The sequence below is a fragment of the Apium graveolens genome, chromosome 8, assembly GCF_009905375.1.
Source record: "Apium graveolens cultivar Ventura chromosome 8, ASM990537v1, whole genome shotgun sequence".
NCBI classification, from domain to species: domain Eukaryota; kingdom Viridiplantae; phylum Streptophyta; class Magnoliopsida; order Apiales; family Apiaceae; genus Apium; species Apium graveolens.
Window position 1 is genome coordinate 95077074 of NC_133654.1, and position 19187 is coordinate 95096260.

At 35.7% G+C, this 19187-nt stretch overlaps 1 protein-coding gene across 2 annotated transcripts; it reads left to right on the forward strand.

The window, feature by feature from the left end:
- The first annotated feature begins 17285 nt into the window (after positions 1–17285).
- LOC141678486 (glucan endo-1,3-beta-glucosidase, acidic-like) lies at positions 17286–18971 on the forward strand. Of its 2 annotated transcripts, none has more exons than XM_074484821.1 (2): positions 17286–17444; positions 17764–18971. In XM_074484821.1, the coding sequence occupies exons 1-2, from the start codon at positions 17372–17374 to the stop codon at positions 18804–18806; spliced, it is 1116 nt and encodes a 371-aa protein (XP_074340922.1). In that variant the 5' UTR covers positions 17286–17371; the 3' UTR covers positions 18807–18971. The 2 variants fall into 2 exon arrangements, with proteins under 2 accessions (XP_074340922.1, XP_074340923.1); XM_074484822.1 differs by having other exon boundaries at positions 17767–18971.
- The last annotated feature ends 216 nt before the right edge of the window (positions 18972–19187 follow it).

Below are 19187 nucleotides of genomic sequence, written 5' to 3' on the forward strand. Positions count from 1 at the left end.
GAAGGATCATCTAGTAGGACACAACATCACAATGAATTTCAAGGCAAATCATCAAGATCAAATCTTCCAAGATAGACTGTCTGGAATAAAGCTCACCCTTTTGAGTTGATTATTGGTGATCCAGATGTTGGAGTCAGAACTAGACGTGCTACTCAAAATGAGTGTCTGTTCTCAGAATTTCTTTTTGAGATGGAACCTAAGAAGATTGAAGAAGCACTAACTGATCCAGATTGGGTGATTGCTATGCAAGATGAACTCAATCAGTTTGAAAGTCAACAAGTCTGGAAACTGGTACCTAGACCTACACACAAGAAAGCTGTTGGTACTAGGTGGGTATTCAGGAATAAACTAGATGAAGATGGTGTGGTTACAAGAAACAAGGCAAGACTGGTAGCAAAAGGGTATTCTCAAGCTGAAGGCATTGATTATGATGAAACCTATGCTCCAGTGGCTAGACTTGAGGCCATCAGGATATTTCTGGCATTCGCAGCATTCTCAAACTTTAAAGTTTATTAAATGGATGTCAAGAGCGCCTTTCTGAATGGAAAGTTGGATGAAGAGGTATATGTAGAGCAACCTCCTGGTTTTGAAGATCCAGATCATTTGGATTTTGTCTTCTTTCTTTTCAAGGCTATCTATGGGCTCAAACAGTCTCCAAGAAAATGGTATGACACTCTCTCTGAATTTCTTATTGAAAATAGCTTTATTAGAGGTGTCATAGACAAAACTCTCTTTTCTAAAAAACATAAGAATGATACTATATTAGTCCAAGTCTATGTGGATGATATAATATTTGGGTCTACTAATGATAATCTCTGTAAGAGATTTGCTAAGTTAATGCACAGCAAGTTTGAAATGAGCATGATGGGAGAGCTGAAGTTCTTTCTTGGATTACAAGTAAATCAAAGGTTAGATGGAATATTTATTTGTCAATCCAAGTATCTCAAGGAACTCCTCAAAAAGTACAATCTAGAGGATTCTGCATCAGCAAGGACTCCATCAACTACAGCTGTCAAGCTTGGACCATGTGAAAACTCCATTAAGGTAGATGTCACAAGCTACAGAGGTATGATTGGCTCGTTACTCTATCTTACTGCAAGTAGACCAGATATTATGTATGCTACATGCTTATATGCAAGGTTCCAAGCGGATCCTAGAGATATTCATCTCGTTGCTGTTAAATGAATCTTAAGATATCTTAAGGGAACACCAAATCTAGGTATTTGGTACCCTAAAGAATCTGGTTTTAACCTTGTTGGATATACAGATTCAGATTACGCAGGAAGTGTTGTTGATAGGAAAAGCACCTCAGGAAGTTGTCAATTCCTAGGAAGCAGGCTAGTCTCATGGTACAGCAAGAAATAGCAAACAGTTTCCAACTCAACGGCCGAGGCTGAATATATTGCTGCTGGAAGCTGCTGTGCTCAGATCTTGTGGATTAGGAACCAGCTACGAGACTATGGCTCTGTATTGAACAAAATTCCTATTTTATGTGACAATACAAGTGCAATAGCCATCACCAACAACCCTATGCAGCACTCGAGGACAAAGCACATTGACATCAGGTATCATTTTATTAGAGAGCACGTCATGAATGGTACTGTTGAACTATTTTTTGTTCCAACAGAAGAACAAATAGCAGATATTTTCACTAAACCACTTGATGAATCCACATTTACCAGATTAGTGGGTAAATTGGGCATGTTGAATAGTTTTAGTGATTAATTTAGTTAATATCTGAGATCTGTTCTTGAATGCATTTACAAATAAATTTTTCATAAATGAAAAAAATTCATTTGCAAATTTATTTTATCATTTTATCATATTTCTTTCTTATTTCTATGTAATTTTTTATTATCTTATCTTATTTATTTACTCAAATTGTTAATTTTAATGTCTCAGTATATTTTATTTTCTCTAGAAATATTTTTCTATAAATTTAATTTGTTAAGATTCAAAAGAAATCTATTTTTTGGACTGAAAATATTATTATCTCTGAAATATTTTAATTATTTTAATTTTGTAAATATTTTCTGAATTTTTACTATTAATATAAGACTTTACTTCAGTTTTCCCTGTTTGTTAATATATTCTGTAAATTATATATATAGTCTTTATACTGGAATGACAATCGGCAAGACAATTAAAATTATCTTGCTGAAAATCATTTCAGTACACATGTATATATAAATCTGTTAATACTTATTTTATCTTATTCTAGAATGACAATCGGCAAGACAATTGAAATTGTCTTGCTGAAAGTCATTTTAGTAATAATGATTGCTTATTTTAAAATCAGATTAATTTTATAACTGGCAAGACAATCGGTATGACTATTGATTGTCATGCCAGTAATAAAATTAATATCAGAATTATTATGTTTTATTTTGTACTGGTATGACAATCGGTATGACTATCAGATTGTCATACCAGTTATATATTATTATTTGTTTTCTTTTATTTTCTCATATTTGCCTTGTATGACTATCGGTATGACAATCGGTAAGACTATCCCGAATTGTCATACCGGTTGTCTTCTTAACAGTTTTCTTTGTTTTATAACTCAATCACTTAAGTCTTTTCTTTTCTTTCAAATTCCATCAGTTTTTTTTCCTCTCGTTTTTCTCTCTCTCTCTACTCGATCTTAATCAAACTGCTTCCTTGACTGCCTTGCTCGAGTTCTTACTCAGCATACCAATTCATCACTCTGTGATATATACATACAAGTATATACATACAGAAGTGCTGTTGGATTTTTGTTAAAAGAAATCAAACAAATCAAAATCAGTTTCTGTTTTTTGATTTTGGGTATTTTTTATTTTATTTTATTTTTAATTTCTGATTTGTGTCTTTTGGTTTTTCAAAACTGTGTTTGTGAGTTAGGAATTTTAACGAGATACATTCCTGTCTAAATTTTTCGATTATAATTAATTTAATTTGAATTATTAAATTAATTTAATTAATTCGAATTTTTTTAATATTATTCTTAAAATTCTGAAAGTGTGTGTCTTATTATTATTTTAAAATGGCTCTCAATTTCCAAATTGACGCGCATAATCAGGTTGGTTATTTTAATCCGGAAAAATGTGATGTGGAAAAATTTAAGCCTTGGATTAGATTTTTAAATGACCATTCGATTGTTAGCTCTGCTATTAAATCAAATGTGATTTTAAATGTCGATCTGCTTAGACTGATTTGCACAACCTCTACTGTGGCCGATGATTCAAAATCTTTTTCATTCACCGTGGCAAACACACAGTATGTGGTTGATGAAACAGTAGTCAATCAGGCGTTAAATTTTCCATTGGACAATTTCTGTAATTTACCCTCTGAAAATGATATCACAAACTTTTTCCATGCTATTCACTATCAGGGGGTGATCAATTTAACCAAACTTTCTAAATCCAATTTGGTGTCTGAATGGGATATTTTCTTCGATACACTTTCTAAAGTGTTTGCCAACTGCACTAAATCCAACTTTCACAATATCACTTCCACTCTGCAGTATATTGGTCTTGCGGTTGTTTTCAATCAAAGGATCAATTTTGGCAAACTACTTTTTCCCATTCTCTTGAGACGTCTCACTACTGCTTTACGTGATCATTCTACAAATCATAGGGTATTATGTTACTATGCTCGTTTTCTCATGCTTATAGCAGATCATCTTCTCACACCTGAACACAAAGCCCTTTTTGCTAACTCTGCAGTAACCGAACCCCCTCCAGTAAGCAAAAAGATTTACACCCGCCAAGACACAACCTTTAAATTCATGCAAGTTCCAGTACTTGTATCTGCTTTCATGGCCACCTATATTCCTTTACCTATTTTCAATCTTCGCGGTCATGAACAACAACCTCAACCTCCAGTGGTTCAAGCCACCCAGGCTCCTCCAACATCAGATGCTCTTCCTTTACAGGTAGTAATTCCTCACTCTCACTCCATTCCTACTTCGGTTGAAAGACCCCCAGTGGTTGATAGGGCTGACCATGAAGTTGTAGAACCACAGCTTCAATCCCAGGTCATAGAGCCAAACACAGAGTCACATTCTATCTCAACCACTCCCCCTCTGTCTAAAATGTTACCCAGAAGATTAATAGTTAGTAGTGCATTGTTAAATGTGAGTGAACCCTCAGCTCTGCCTCCTCCAAAGAAAAGAAGAACTTATACTGAGGCATCTGAAAGCCCATCCTTGTCCTCCCAACAGGACATGGACTTTGAAATGGCCGATGAACAGTTACTAGAGACATTCTTTCAACAGGATGAATCTATTGAAATTCGCCATAGGGTCATGGCATCTTGTACTGAGTCAAGCACAATTCCATTACTCACAATGGAACCATACATATCCACAGATGATACTCAGGACACAGAGCGAGGAGTGCACATAGAGTCTGTTACAGTGCCTGCCATAGTTACGGCAGAAGAGCAGTCACATGCTTCTGAGGGAAAATCTGACTCTCAGCCACCCTTAATAGAGTCATTTTCTCCCCTCCCAGATCAAACACCTCTGGCTCCCTCACGGGATTCTCCACTCGCAGATTTATCTGGAGAAAGTGGAGGGCAACTCGGTCAATCTATCCCTGAAGCAATTCAGACATCTATTTCACATGAAATGATAGGTTTGACTGAGGATCGGGACTCGCGAATTCCCATTGCACCACCACTGACCTCTCTTGAAGAGGCTAGGGTGATTTTAACTGCAGGTACAGAAGAACAGCAACAGGAAGACTCCTCACGAGCAATTATATTGAGAGAAACACAAGCACGTGAGGCGAGTGAACCAAACAGGAGTGAAATTCAGGTGAGAGCACACACAGACACTGATACTGTAAACCTGTTAGCTCAAATTGCTGCCCTAAAAGAAGAACTTGCTAAAAGCCAAGCTGAAGCTCAAGCATTCAAAGCACAAGTGGTTGAACGGTCTTCTTCTTCCACCTCTGTCAACAATCAGCTGGCACTCATAAGGAATGATATCTCAGATCTCAAGAACACTGTCACACCAAAGCTCAATTCCATTCAGGAAACTCCAACTTTATCATCTGATGACATTTCTAACTTCTGCTCTCTACATACAAGGATGACTTCTCTTGAAGATTTGGTTGAAATGAATCATTCACTGGATTCCTCTAGATTTCTGAAGATAGAGACAGGTATGGAACATCTGAATGAAGGGATGAAGCACCTGTACTACATGATCAAAAATTCTCACTGTCCCAATGAAGAACAAAGGACTTACTTTGAAGGGCCGTCTGGTGGAGGCTCAGGCTCGGGAGGTGATGGAGGTCATGGAGGATCTAAGGGAAAATCAGTAGAGGATCCCTCAACTAAGGGGGAGAAGAAAGGGAGTAGTGGAAAGGGGAAAGAAAAAGATACCTCTGCTGGGGACAAAGGAAAGGCTGATGATGTCTATTACAGTGGAGAACATGAGACATTTTTGACATTCCCACTGAACCAGTCTTGGAAGATAAAGATGGTTTATTTGAAGCTGAAGAGGAAAGTGATTTTGGAGATTGGGAAGAGGAAGCTACAGTGGATCCTATCTTTGAGAAAGAGTTTCAGCAGCAGCAGTCAGAGATGAAAAGAAAAGAAGCTGAACTCAAAAAGGTCTCCCAGATCATTGATATGAGGAAAGACATACAAAGAACAGAAACTCTTCAAAAGCAACGTCTTCATGACATTAAGGCTCAAGAAAGGAGAAGAGATGTCAGACTGAAGATTGGTGAGAAATGGGATGAAGCTAGGAGAGTACTTGATATGCCTCAGCTGAGCACTAACAATGATAGACAGTTCCTACATCTTCTTGACAAGCTGGAAATCTCAAATCCTAACAATGACATGTACATGAATGCTATCAAGACTGAAGTCTCAAGGATCATAGCTGCTTTTGATAGATCCCTAAATGAGATGAGCATTTTTGTATATTGTCAGAGTGAAGGATCTTTTAAGGTGTCACTTCATCTGTTTGAGAATCATTCTTTGTCAGAGATTTGGGTTCTTCTCAACAAGGTAAAAAGAAGCTCAGAATTGAATGAAGTTCTTCGAGAAAGGCTTAAAGAGTTTGCCAGCAGGGCTAGTCCTCAAGTGGTCAACAATCCTCATCAGGTGAGATTCTTTAAGTTTGATTGTCTTCAAATCTGTCAGCTAGATGTACAATCTCTTAAAGACTACTCAGCTAAGCATCTGGTCTGGATGGAACATCATTTAAGAACTGCTGGATACTCATCCATGTTGAAGACTCAAGCTGCTGATTTGATTCAAGCTTATTGTGAAAAGAATATTAAAAGGTACAATCAGATCAAGAATAAGCTGAAGTCAGTTGGAGTTCAACCAGTCAGACCAACAAGCTTCACTTCAGAAAAGGATCATGTCTTTGACAAAGAGTTGCTTCAAGATTTAGAAGAAGGTGAAGTTAGAAGAGAAGACAACTGAAGTCAATTAGCTCAAAACTCAATGTAATATGATTAGAGCTTTATGAATCAAGATAGTCTAATGTAGTTATATGTTCAGGCTAGAGGAACATCTATCTTGTATTCACGTGTAAATTTCTTTTGGAATCTGGAAAATGTTAAATATAATCCAGAACTTTTCTGCTATTTACTTTGCATTACTGTTTATATCTTTTTCTTATCTGTTAGTTGAGTTATCCTCTAGGTATTTGTTGTTATTGTCTAACAAGCAAATAGGGGGAGATTGAAAGGCATATGGCATAGCCTATTTGTATATTCGAGGATTTAACTCAACTCAAATAAGAATGTAATAAGTAAATAGTGGATCTATCGTCAGAGAGATCTCATATAGTAACATCTGTCAAAGGGTTAAGAAACATTATTCATCTACAGACTTGAAGACTTAATTCACTGGAAGAAGCTCAAGAAATTGATCAAGCCTCAGTGATATAAATCAGGATTGTGGATTTAATCAAGTGACAGAGATCTCGTCAGGGTATCAATTAATTACAAGGATTTAGTCTGAAGAAAATCAAGAGTATCAAGGTCAAGACTTGAAGAAACGTCACGGAAGTTAGTCACTCATGAACCAGACAGTACATCGAGTGTCAACATTGAAGTGGTGGAATTGATTCATACTTGACAGTAATTTTCAGAAGATTTTCAGAAGAATGGTTGCTGCTCAAGATTAATATTAATTCTCTATTAATTAATTAAGTCAGATAATTTAATTAAGAAAATAAATTATATCTGCAAAGATTAATTTATTGATTAATTGAATTAATTGATTAATTAATTCAGAATTAATATTAAGGATTTTCAGAATTATTATTAGATTAAAATCTATTAATAATTCAGTAAGACAATTTGATTTGAACTACTATGACAATCGGTATGACAATTGATAGTCATACCGAAAGTCTTGCTAGTTCATTCTGATTGTCTTGCTAGCTATTGGGGTTGTCTTGCTAGTTCAAAAGGATAGTCTCACCGAAAGTCCTACCAGTTCAAATGGATTGTCATACCAGTTCATTTGATTGTCTTGCCGAAAGTCTTGCTGAGTAAACTAGATGGTTTTGTTTACTTAAACAACAAAACACAGCAGAAGACTACAATGCAATTATTCAACATACAGAACACACAAGTCAAGAGAAAAAGAAGCAGAAAACAAAGGCAAAACATTTTCATTTTTCATCTGCTTTCTTCAAGATTAAATTTCTAGATTGTAAAGTTAAATCCAATCAACTAGAAATCTTTATCTTGTTCTTGTGTATCAATCTAGCGGATTAAAATCCCTAGAACTTAATCTCAAATCGCATTTAGCATTTGATCTTTTAATTGCAAAAATAGAAAAAGTTCATGTCGAATTTATTCTAGATTTGTAATAATTGATTTGAGATTAATCCCTTGTAACCGATACCGTAGTTGTAACACCTTTCAAGTTTAATAAAAGTTTTATTTAACTTGAATTTTGTTTCACTTTTTTATTCCGCATTTTATTCGCTTAAACGGTATTGTTTGCATTCAACCCCCCTTCTACAAACAAATTGGGACCTAACAAGAAGGATTCTGTTTTCTCAGTATGAGGGGTTTATGGCCAAACCAAAAGAAGGAATTACTTGAAGTTTTTGAAAGGTTCAATAAATTGATAAATGACTTGTAACTACATGATAAATATTATGAAGCCGAGGAAGTTAACCTAAAGTTCCTACTAGCTTTTCCTGACCATCTTGAACAGAAAATATCAGCTATTAGAGAAAGAAAAGATTTAAGTAGAATGACTTTGGAAGTTCTATATGGAATCTTGAAAAACTTATGAAATTGAAATGCTGCAAAGAAAGTCATTGAAATACACCATGGTCATGTTGTTGATGGTTCAAGTGCTTTGATTGTGAATGAAAGAGAAGAAAGTGAAGATGAGCAATATGATCAAGTTCCAGTTGTTCAAGCTATGGAACAAAAGAACAAAGGACCTCAGAAGCAAGTTGTATTGGAGCTGGAGGAAGATGAATATTACACCTTGGATGAGCTAGATGAAATGGACCAATCATGTCTTACTTGGCTAGGAAATTCTCCAACATAAGAGTCAAGAAGCCAAGGTTTTTCAAAGGCAAGGGACCAATCTTCCAACATCAATAATTGGAAACCAAAAGCTCAGTACAATTCAGCTAGCAAAGGTGGCTAAAGAACAGGATCGTGGACAGATCAAAGATAAGGTGCTCCAACTGTGATGAGTTGGGACACATTGCTACTGAATGCAGAAAGCCTAAAAAGGTGAAGAAGGATAAAGCTTACCTGGAACCGGAAGCAAAGTATGAATCTCTCATGAAGAAGCAGTCTGGAAAAGCTTATATTGCAGAAGGAAAGAGTTGGGATGATACTGATGTTGATGATGAGGATGAAGAGGTTGAAAACTATGCACTTATGACTCTTGAGCATGGAGAAGCATCGACTTTAAAATCAAAAGTACTAATCTAACCATTATTGATTTAAATGCTAGTCAATATAAGGAGACTTTGGAAAAGATGAGTGTGGAGATGTTCCATATACACACTAGCTTAGTAGCAACTATTTAGGAAGTCAGTAGGCTAACAAAAACTAATGAGAAGCTTGAAGAGTGAGAAGAAAAAGATGGATCTACTGCTTGTGGATCTTGAGTCAGTCAAGCAAGGAAAATGAATATTTAAAAAATAAGCTGAAGTGTGCCAATGAGATTGAAGTTGTGTTAAGAGAGAAGATTGAAAAGAATGAGAGGAAACTGAAATCATTCAGGAATGCATCTGAGTTGGTTGGTCAGTACCATGAGAAGAACAAGATATGTGTTAACATAGCTATTGGTCTTGATTATGATGCTTTGAATAGCAACAAGAAGCTGTAGGTGGTAAAGGAAAATCAACTGAAAATGAAGATGTCCCAGTTATGCTGAGAAAGGTTGGTTCACCTATGTTCAAAGCATGTGAAGCAGATTTCAGTGAAGAAGAGTTTATCATAAAGCAAGAAATTGTTGATGAAGACAATGAGAAAAAAAATGCTGAAACAACTCCAACTTCCAAACCTAAAAGAAGCCCATGGTCAATAAAGATTCCAAGATACATGTCAAGGAAGTAAAAACTGAAGATGCAAGAAAGAAGAAGAAGATAGAAATGGGAAGTTTGGGATAAACAAAAGCAACAATTTTATTTATGTTGCAGATGCTCCAAGAAAACAGTGTTAAAAATGTGGCTCAATAAATCATTTAACTCACCTTTATAAAAAGGTTGTTAGCAAGCCAGTAGAAGGATCATGCAAGTACAATAAAGCAAATGCAAAAGATCCCTACTCATTTTGTGATAAGTTTGATTGCATCCCTTACAACTTGAAAGTGATGAAAAGTTGCCACAAGCTGAGAGTAAACCTCAAAGAAGTAAAAATTGGATCTATATTAAAAAGGGAAAATGCACAACAATCAACGAATACTATTCTTTTTGAAATAACTCATTCTGATTCTGCTCATTCTGTTAACAAGAAGAAAGTACCCAACACTGTTTGGGTTGCTAAACACACTTAATCCTCATTGTGTGCAGGGAAAAAAGAAGAAATTCATATGGATCATAGACAGTGGATGCTCAAGACATATGACAGGTGATATGGCTCTGTTATCAAGTTTTAGGTGAAGGCTGGCCAATTAGTGACTTTGGAGACACAACAAAGGGTTTCATAATGGGATATGGCAAATTGATTTCTGGAAATGTTGTCATTGAAGATGTAGCACTGGTAGTTGATCTTGAAGTAAATCTTCTTAGTGTTAGTCAATTTGCATACAAAGGAGTCAAGGTCTCATTTGACAATGGAGAATGCATTTTTATTAGCAAAAAAACTGGTGAATTTGCTCTGAAAGGAGCAAGGAAAGGAAGCTTATTTGTTGCAAACTTGGACTCAACAAATGAGGATGGAATTTGTTACTTCTACACCAAAGCATCTGTAGAGCAAAGCAAGCTATGGCATAAGAAGCTATCTCACTTGAATTTCAAGGCAATCAATACTCTAGTCAAAAAGGAGTTAGTGAGAGACATGCCTAATCTGGAGTTTGCTCAAGAGGAAGTCTGTGATGCTTGTCAAAAGGGAAAAATGAAAAGATCAAGTCACAAGAGTAAAACTGTGAATTCTATAAGTGCACCTTTTCTAATATCCGGGATATATCGTGTAATTATTTTGCTATTAAATAATTATTATGTGTGTTCAGTATCTATTCTATGAGTTAATTGTTAAATGTTATCTGTACTTGGATATTCAAAAATAATATTAATTGAGTATTTTAATTTTTATATGTCCAAATAAAACATAGATAATTGTCATATCTTCCTAATTATTTTTATGTTGATTTATGAATTTATAAGGATCATATGAAATTTATAAAATCTTTTTCCGAATATTTAAAATCTATTTTATAAAAACGGGAACCAACTGACGTCAACCGTTGTTACATTTTTGGAACCCGAAACTCTTCCGAGAACTCCTTCCTAACCTAATTGTAATATTCCGAGCATATTCCATGTTGCGACTTTTTCGATCCGGCGTAGGGTTTGTTCTGCGCGGGTCCCGGCGCAATATTTTCGATACAATATTCGTTTCGGTAAATCAATAAAACCCGTATTTTCGATAAACGGGAGATTTTTATTAAACTATCCCAATTATAACTTCGTAGTACGTGTAACCAGGCGCTGAGACCAAGACCGCAGTACAAATTGTACTGATTTGGATAATTATCTCGAAAATCCATACCGTTTGGATCAGTTTTTATAAATAAACCTACCGTTTTATATCCGGAATGATCCAACGGGATACTAATTTTCCGTAATTATAAATAGCCTTTTACCGTATTTTATTTCGTATCAAAATCATTTGCAGATAGTTAATTTTATAATTTTCAGAGAAAAACCCTAATTACATAAACTGTTATAAGAATCAAACAGCAAAACGAAGGCGTTACCAATCTCTGTTTTCAAAGCTTGAGTAACCAAAACGAAGGATTTGAAGTATTCTATCAAATTCTGAGCTTTGTTTCACTGCAGAATCAAAGGTTTATTTTCTGGAAATTTATTTATTTTCGAATTATATTTATTAAAAATATGAATTTTTGTTCGGATGATTGTTTGTATGATTTGATGACTGCATGTTGTAGAGCTTATTTTCCTGATGATTTTGATATATTATACGTCTGATTTGGAGTTCAATAACATGTTCAAATTTGAGTTTGATTTTCGAATTTTAAAATTAGGGTTTATAACCCGTATGAATGTTCTTAATTGAAATTTGGGGGTTTCTTATTCTGGAATAGATTGATGTTGTGATATACTGGATTGTGTTCTCTGTGAAATTTGCAATCTAGTCGTATAAGTTTCATGAATCACCGAGGTCTGTAGAGAAGGGAGTTGTCTTTTGAAATTTTCCGAAGTTCGCCGGAAACTGGAAAACTTCACGGCCGAATTCCGGCCAACTCAGGGATGATTAGAATGATTTGTTGGTATGGTTAAGTTCCTGGTGAATTATAGATGTGATCTGGGTGTGTTGGTGGGGTGAGGACGTCGGGAACGTGTTCTCCGGCCACCCCTGTATTTTCCGGCGACGGGGCTGAAAAATTACAGTTTAGTACCTATAATTTTGAAAACGATGCAGTTTGGTCCCTGAAGTTTCCAGACTTTGCAAATTTAGGATTCCTGTTTTAAAAATGTTTAAAAATCATATTTCCTATTTATTTTTATTATAAAAATTCATTTTTAATTTCTGAAAATTATTATTTTAATTCTGAAAATTATTTTTAATTCAAAAATAAATCTGAATTAATTAGTCAATTAATTTCAGTTAATTTTTAATCGATTAATTGGTCAATTAATTTGAAAATTAATTGATTTAATTATTTATTAATTGATTTTAATTAATTATTTAATTAGATATAATTACTTAAAAATAATTTAAAAATTCCGAAAAATAGTTTCGAGCTTTAAAATATTATTCTAAATTATTTCCAAGGCTCGATAATTAGTATAAAATTGTTTCGGAGCCAGAATTGGCCAACCGAACCCTGTTTATTATTCCGAAATTGATCCAACGACCCGTTTTAATTCCAAAAAATGTTTTAAAAATCATTTTAAATATCAGAAAGCCTATTTATGACCCGAAACTTCTTTATAAATAATATATCATTGATTACGTGATGTATTATGTGCTATATGTGACTTGTTGATTGACTATCAGTCTATATATTCAGTGTTTACTTGATTATTGCATAACTTTCAATCTGTTAATCGGATTTGGGTAAAACGAAGGGTAGATAGAAGTAAGTGTTGAATAGAACTCTATGAGTCGATTATTGATAGATGTTTATGATATGTGAGCAGAAGAGGCAAGGCGTAGGAAAGGGAAACAGGTAGTTGAGGAGTAAGACGATTGTGATTGGAAGCGAGTGCAGAATAGTAAGCTAGTACCAGGCAAGTGTTCTGAACTTTCTCGAAATATTGTAGTACTTGATAATCCTGTGATATTGCAAGTGCTTTGAAGCACAGAAACCTAAACCGTGATTCCAGTTATTGATCTTGAGCCATGAACCTTATTCTTTCTAGACCATTGATTGTTGTATACCCAAACACGAACCTCAAGTATACGATACTACTCCACAAATACATGCAAACAAAATTCCAAACACTAAACTGAATTAATTATATACTCAAACATTGTATCCTATGCTTTGAAAGCCCAAATCTTTGAAACCCTGAAATGTTGATTCCTTTGTTATCCAATTCTTTCAATACCAGCATCCAAGCTTTTAAATTATCTTATTGATCCTTACAAGGATTGAAACCCTTTCATTGTTAAACACTCATTGTTGTTAATGATTCTGATTATTGTTTATTATTGCTTATTCTGTTATTATGTTAGAATTGGATTGTTTTTATAAAATTGTAGACCAGATTCGTGGTCAGACCATATAATGGTCAAGTTAGGCCAATGTGTGCCTTGGATCCAGTAGTTAGAGCAATGTTGTGTGCCTTGCTCGGGGTTAGTGCGTGACTGATCAGTAGCCTAACCTTTGTTTTTAAATTAAAAGTATAATATCCAATTCTAATCATAATCCATTGTTCACTTGATATCATAATCATGTTCACCTGATGATCATTATTCTCAGTTTTATCATTGTGACTTGCTGAACTAGTTAGCTCATTTGTGCGATGTTGTTTATATTCTTTCCAGCTAAAAAGGAACCAGTTGGTAACGAGGATCCCCAGTCCAGCGCGAGAGCTAGGGGTTCAGGTTGAGAAAACTGAGCTAGTAGGCTTCTTTTAGAATAATTTAAGTCTGTAAAAGTTTGTAATAAAGTTTAATACTCAGTTTGAGTTTGAATGGTTGGGATTTGAACGATATGTAATATAAGTAGATGTGTGGCTTGTGTGCATACTTTAACCTGTTGCGATCCGTGGTAGTTGGTAAATAGGGTCACTGCATATTATTGTTATCTTTTTTATTGTTATAAGCAGGTTATAAATAAGATGTGTGTGTGTGTGTGGACCCCAAACTTCTGACCCGGGTTTGGAGGGCGCCACACCTTTGCAACTTATTCACATGGACTCTAAGGTTTGAGGATCTCTGTTCTGTGCTTCTAGGTCTTCTCCTTGGTATCCCCTTCGCTTCTTGCGTAAAACACAATCTTCTTCTTCTTAATTCCCCCTGTGAAAACGTCTCAAATCTACTTATATAATAGTCCCATAAAACTCAGATTACATAGAAGTTGGAAGCCAAACAGAAGTAGAAGTCTAAAATAATTCAGCAAAATTCCCGACCCTGCGCGGCCGCTCAGCATAGCTGCGCGGGCGCGCAGGCCTCTACTGGAAAAAATCCAAGTTTGCTCCGTTTCCTCGCCGTAATCTGCCCGTTCCTTTCCTCTCGCAATGGTGAACACATGCCAAGGCTTATTCTTGATGATTCCTCCCCCGAAATGCAACTAATACCCTGAAATGCATGAACACTAGAAAAACGCATCAAATACACAAAATACTTGATTTCAAGACACCAATTTAAGCCATTTTAAGACGTTCTAAGTGGTATAAAATGCCACTTATCAATCTCGTCCCTGATTTTGAGGGATCGGTCCTTAGATTCGAGGATTCAAGATTGTCCTTCTAGGTTGAGATTGAGCCACATGAATATCTGTTAATACGGGGTCAACCCATTGGGATCTTGTACGTTGATCTTCTTGGGGGTTTTTCAATGATCTACAGTCATGCTCTTATTCTCCCAACTTCGTTGTTCCTCGGCTAATATCTTGCTCGTCGTGCTTCTAGACCTTCACGGAGCTTCCGGACGTGTGCTTCATGAGCACTAGTCCTATCTTATTTCCTGCCCTCAAGGCTATGAACACCTTCTTCCAAAAGGATCTTTTCTTGGACGCCTCCTTCAAAGAATGAGCATCTTCATCATTCAAATGCACTATCCTCTGTATTGGGTTCAGAAAAATCGTGACCTACTTCGTGAATGGGACTCAAGACTCAAAAATATGGGGGTACAATCCCTTCACATGGTCGATGATATTCACTTCCTACAACTTCGGGATATGTATCCTTAAACGGGGTTCGTCATAGCTAGATCAACATGGATGAAGATCTGGAATAAAAAATCTTGGGCATTCAAAGGAGAAAGCACCGTAGATAGTTGATGATTCGTCCCTGGATTTTCTTGAGAGGCAATCAATGGTTAAGTAATGGGGATCTGCGTCCCTGGAATATCAATCCCTCGATTTATTGAGGGCCGAGCACAGAAGAATCTCGATTTTGATAGCGACACTGTGAATCGTGAATGGTGGATCGTCAGTGCTTCTTCGTGCTCTTCATGGTTGTCGTCTTTGTCCCACAAACGGCGCCAAATATTGTGGATAAAAATCTGAAATATATTTATGGCATGTAATTAATGCTAGGGTTTGAGAGTTTCGAGCTTTCAATGGATGCACTTGTATTTTGTGGCTTGAATTTGCCCTTACAAGATGTCTACGTACCTTGGTATATGCCAATGATCAAGTCAAAACGTAGTTCTTGGTGATGTCCTCGGAGCTATGGCGACAAAGGCTCACCAAGGACATAGTGACTTATTCATCATTCTTCGGGAATTAAATCTAAAATGTCGCTTTAGATGATGGCCTCGTGGCTTCTAGCGCCTTCCCGGCTTTGTGACGCTTAGAGCTGTGATCCAACACGGAGCTCTGATTTGTGGGGTAAGACCCCTTATATAAGCTTTAGGAGCCTGTGTTTTAGGGTTACGAGACTTGGTGGACAAGTCTCCATGTTTGATTGAGCTTAGAATTCTTAGAAAATAGGGATTTATTTCCTTATAAGATTTTGTTGCTTGAGAACTACTATTTTAAGAGTTTGAGTCTAACTGTGACTTATTTTTTCAGCTGTAATTTTGGCTGGTTTATGACTCACGAATTTAATAAGAAATTCATGGTTTGTAGACTTTATCTAAGCTTTGTCTAACTAAAATACTGGGTCAAGCCCTTTAATTTAATTGAGTCTTAATCCGACCATAACTTTGGACCTTTATAGTCTAATTAATGCAATATTAATTACTGAACTTTATTAACCGGACTTATCTTTCGAATCAAATCATACCTAATTAATTTGATATTAATTATATAATCTGAATTATTTTTATTCCTTATCATTTACTTTCACATTAAATTTACGGTAGTAGTAAATTTAGAATCTTGAGTCCATCCTTTGTTGATGGGCTATATGATGTCAAATGCACGTCGACAATGTGCTAGTATATTGCAAAATATATCAGAAGTGAGTCTTACGTTTCACACCTGACACCCATTGTTCTCTTAATTCATTATGAGCACGTAAACAGGTTATTGCTCCAATGCTGATAATCCTCCACTATGATCCAAAAATGGAATTCGGGCGAGTAATTATCTTAAAATAAAATAAAATATACCGAAAGTTTAACGCCTTTATGAAAAGGACTCCGAACTTGTATATTTTACAAGGAAAATGCTAGAGACCCCGAATATTATTACAAAAATTGTTCCCAAATATTTTATAAATGGTAACTTTCATAATAATAATATGGGATCCCGCGTGCATTCATATGTACTCACGAATTATATTTAAACACGTGTCATGCCACGTCACTTTGTAACTAGTTCGGTACAAGTTTTGAGTTATGTAGCATTACTCATTTTAGAATGTTTGGGAGAATAGTATGGAAGGATAACGGTTATTTCTACTATGTGGCAATTTTAATTACTGTATTTCTCTATCATTTTCAATTCTTGAAAAAATTTGATTCAGTCCAATAAATTCAGATATTTAATTTTGAATTTGCGTTTAGATGTGGACTTTTATTTAAATTTAAAATCATTTGAATTTGAATTCAACAAAACACAAAAAAATATGATCCGTCCAATTTAAACTTGTACCTTTCGAGTTTCGACTACATAATTCATTCCAAGTTAAACTTTGAGTTATGGATTCGAGTTACATCCAAAACGTCAAAAAAAATATATATTATTTAATTTACATTTAAGATATATATGAAAAATGACTTGGCAGGTTTATTCATCTTATGCTACTTATCGGAGCAGCCAACACATGCAATGCATAATTTGTCCAGACAAACTCGCAAGCAACATTAATTTATTTATTATTTAGTTTACATTTAAGATATATATGAAAAATGACTTGGCAGGTGTATTTATCTTATGCTACTTATCCGAGTAGACAACACATGCAATGCACAATTTGTCCAGACGAACTCGTAAGCAACATAAATGCATGCCTAGTATGTACAAACTATTGAACATCACCCCCCCTCCAAATTTGTTCATCCGGACCGGTTTTATCTTCCTCTATAAACAGGCCCAATTTTATTGACATATCGCCCTTACAACTTTCAAAATGCTTCCAAAGACACCACTGATGCTATTAGTGCTTTCCACACTCTGCATCTTTCTGCAGACAACTTCTTCAGGTACACACTTATGCGCATATGCAGAAGATCCTGCGCTGCATATTTAATTATAGGTTACAGAGTCTGCATGCAAACACTAGGAGTCGAACTTTTGATCTCACACAAGGGGAATAACAGCTGAATCAGTACACCAACCTTTTGTTGGCAGCATATTTATCAAATTAGTACTTAATTTAATTGATTTTATAGCTTTGCTAAGATTAGTTTTTTGAAAATGTGTTATATGTAAAGTCTAACTTAATGCTGTTTTTTTCATGTTATTAAAGTATGTATATCATGTTCATGTATTGGTATTAAAAGTCTTCTTCTGCATAATTAGCAGCTGGACTAAAAGCAGGAACGCAACCAATAGGTGTGTGCTACGGAACATTTGGTAACAGTCAACCATCAGCCCAAGAAGCTGTTTCTATTGTCCAATCTGTTGGCATAGGAAGGATGAGACTTTATGGCCCTGACCACAATGCTCTCCGCGCCCTTGGAAACACTAATATCGAAGTCACCCTTGGTGTACCTAACGACGAACTTGAATGGGTGGCCTCCAGCCAAGATAACGCTAACGACTGGATCCAAGGCAATGTCAAAATCTACCCCCGAGTCAAGTATAGGTACATTGTTGTTGGTAATGGAATAAGTCCAATATTGGATCCCCCCACTTCTGAGTATGCACAATTCCTTCTTCCGGCCTTGCAAAACATTCAGAGTGCAATTTCTGCATCTGGACTACAAAACAGAATCAAAGTGACCACTGCTTTTGATCAAACAGAGATTCTGCATCAGTCTTTCCCACCATCACAGGGTGAATTACGGGTAGAGCTTCGAGAATTTATTGACCCTGTTATAAGTTTCTTGGTTAAGAATAATGCACCGATGCTAGTAAATCTTCACCCTTACTTTGACTATCTCCACAACATGCCAAATAATCCTCCAGAGTTGGCATCTAAAACAGGGAAGCAAGATGTACGGCTTCAATACGCTCTTTTCAAGATTTCAAACAAACCTGTTGTACAAGACGGACGATTTGGCTACACTAATGTGTTCGATGCCATGGTAGACAGTGTATACTCTGCACTGGAGAAGGCCGGTGGCTCCTCTTTGGACGTCGTGGTCTCGGAAATTGGATGGCCGACAGCGCCTGAGGACACTTCTGTAGCCAATATTCAAAATGCAGCAACTCATAACAACGGACTGATTAATCATGTACGCACAGTTGGGACACCAAAAAGATCTCAGAAAAGGATCGAAACTTATATATATGCCTTGTTTGATGAGAACTTGAGGGGTTTAGATGAGAGTCAGAGGCACTGGGGGATCTTTTGGAACAATAATCAGGCTAAGTACCAAATAAACTTCGCTAGCAAATAAACAAATGTGTGTGTATGTAGCACATTTTCTGTATGTCTAATAAGGTTCAGGTTCAGGCATCTATATCACAATGCATTTCTCTAAAGGTGCATTCAAGCTTGCTATCAGAAAGACTGTAATATGCTTGAGCATTAATAAAGACCGTTAACTGATGTTTATGTTTCATTTCGCAACAATTTTGCTCTCCAACTCTTAACTCAAAATGCTAAGTCCACAAAATTTTGAGTACAAAATTTTGCACAAATCAACATGCGTTAGATTTTAATTTAAATATCACATATATTCACATAAATAACAACAACTCATTTGCCTTATTAAAGTATTTGAATAATTAATTAAATTACCTTCGACGTTGTTGAGGATTTTTGATTTTCCGGCTTT

Bases quoted from the DNA above. Each gene is read 5' to 3' on its own strand.
- LOC141678486 (XM_074484821.1), top strand. From the start codon at position 17,372: ATGCTTCCAAAGACACCACTGATGCTATTAGTGCTTTCCACACTCTGC. The intron at 17,445-17,763 runs GTACACACTTAT...CTGCATAATTAG, and splicing joins TCTGCAGACAACTTCTTCAG to CAGCTGGACTAAAAGCAGGA.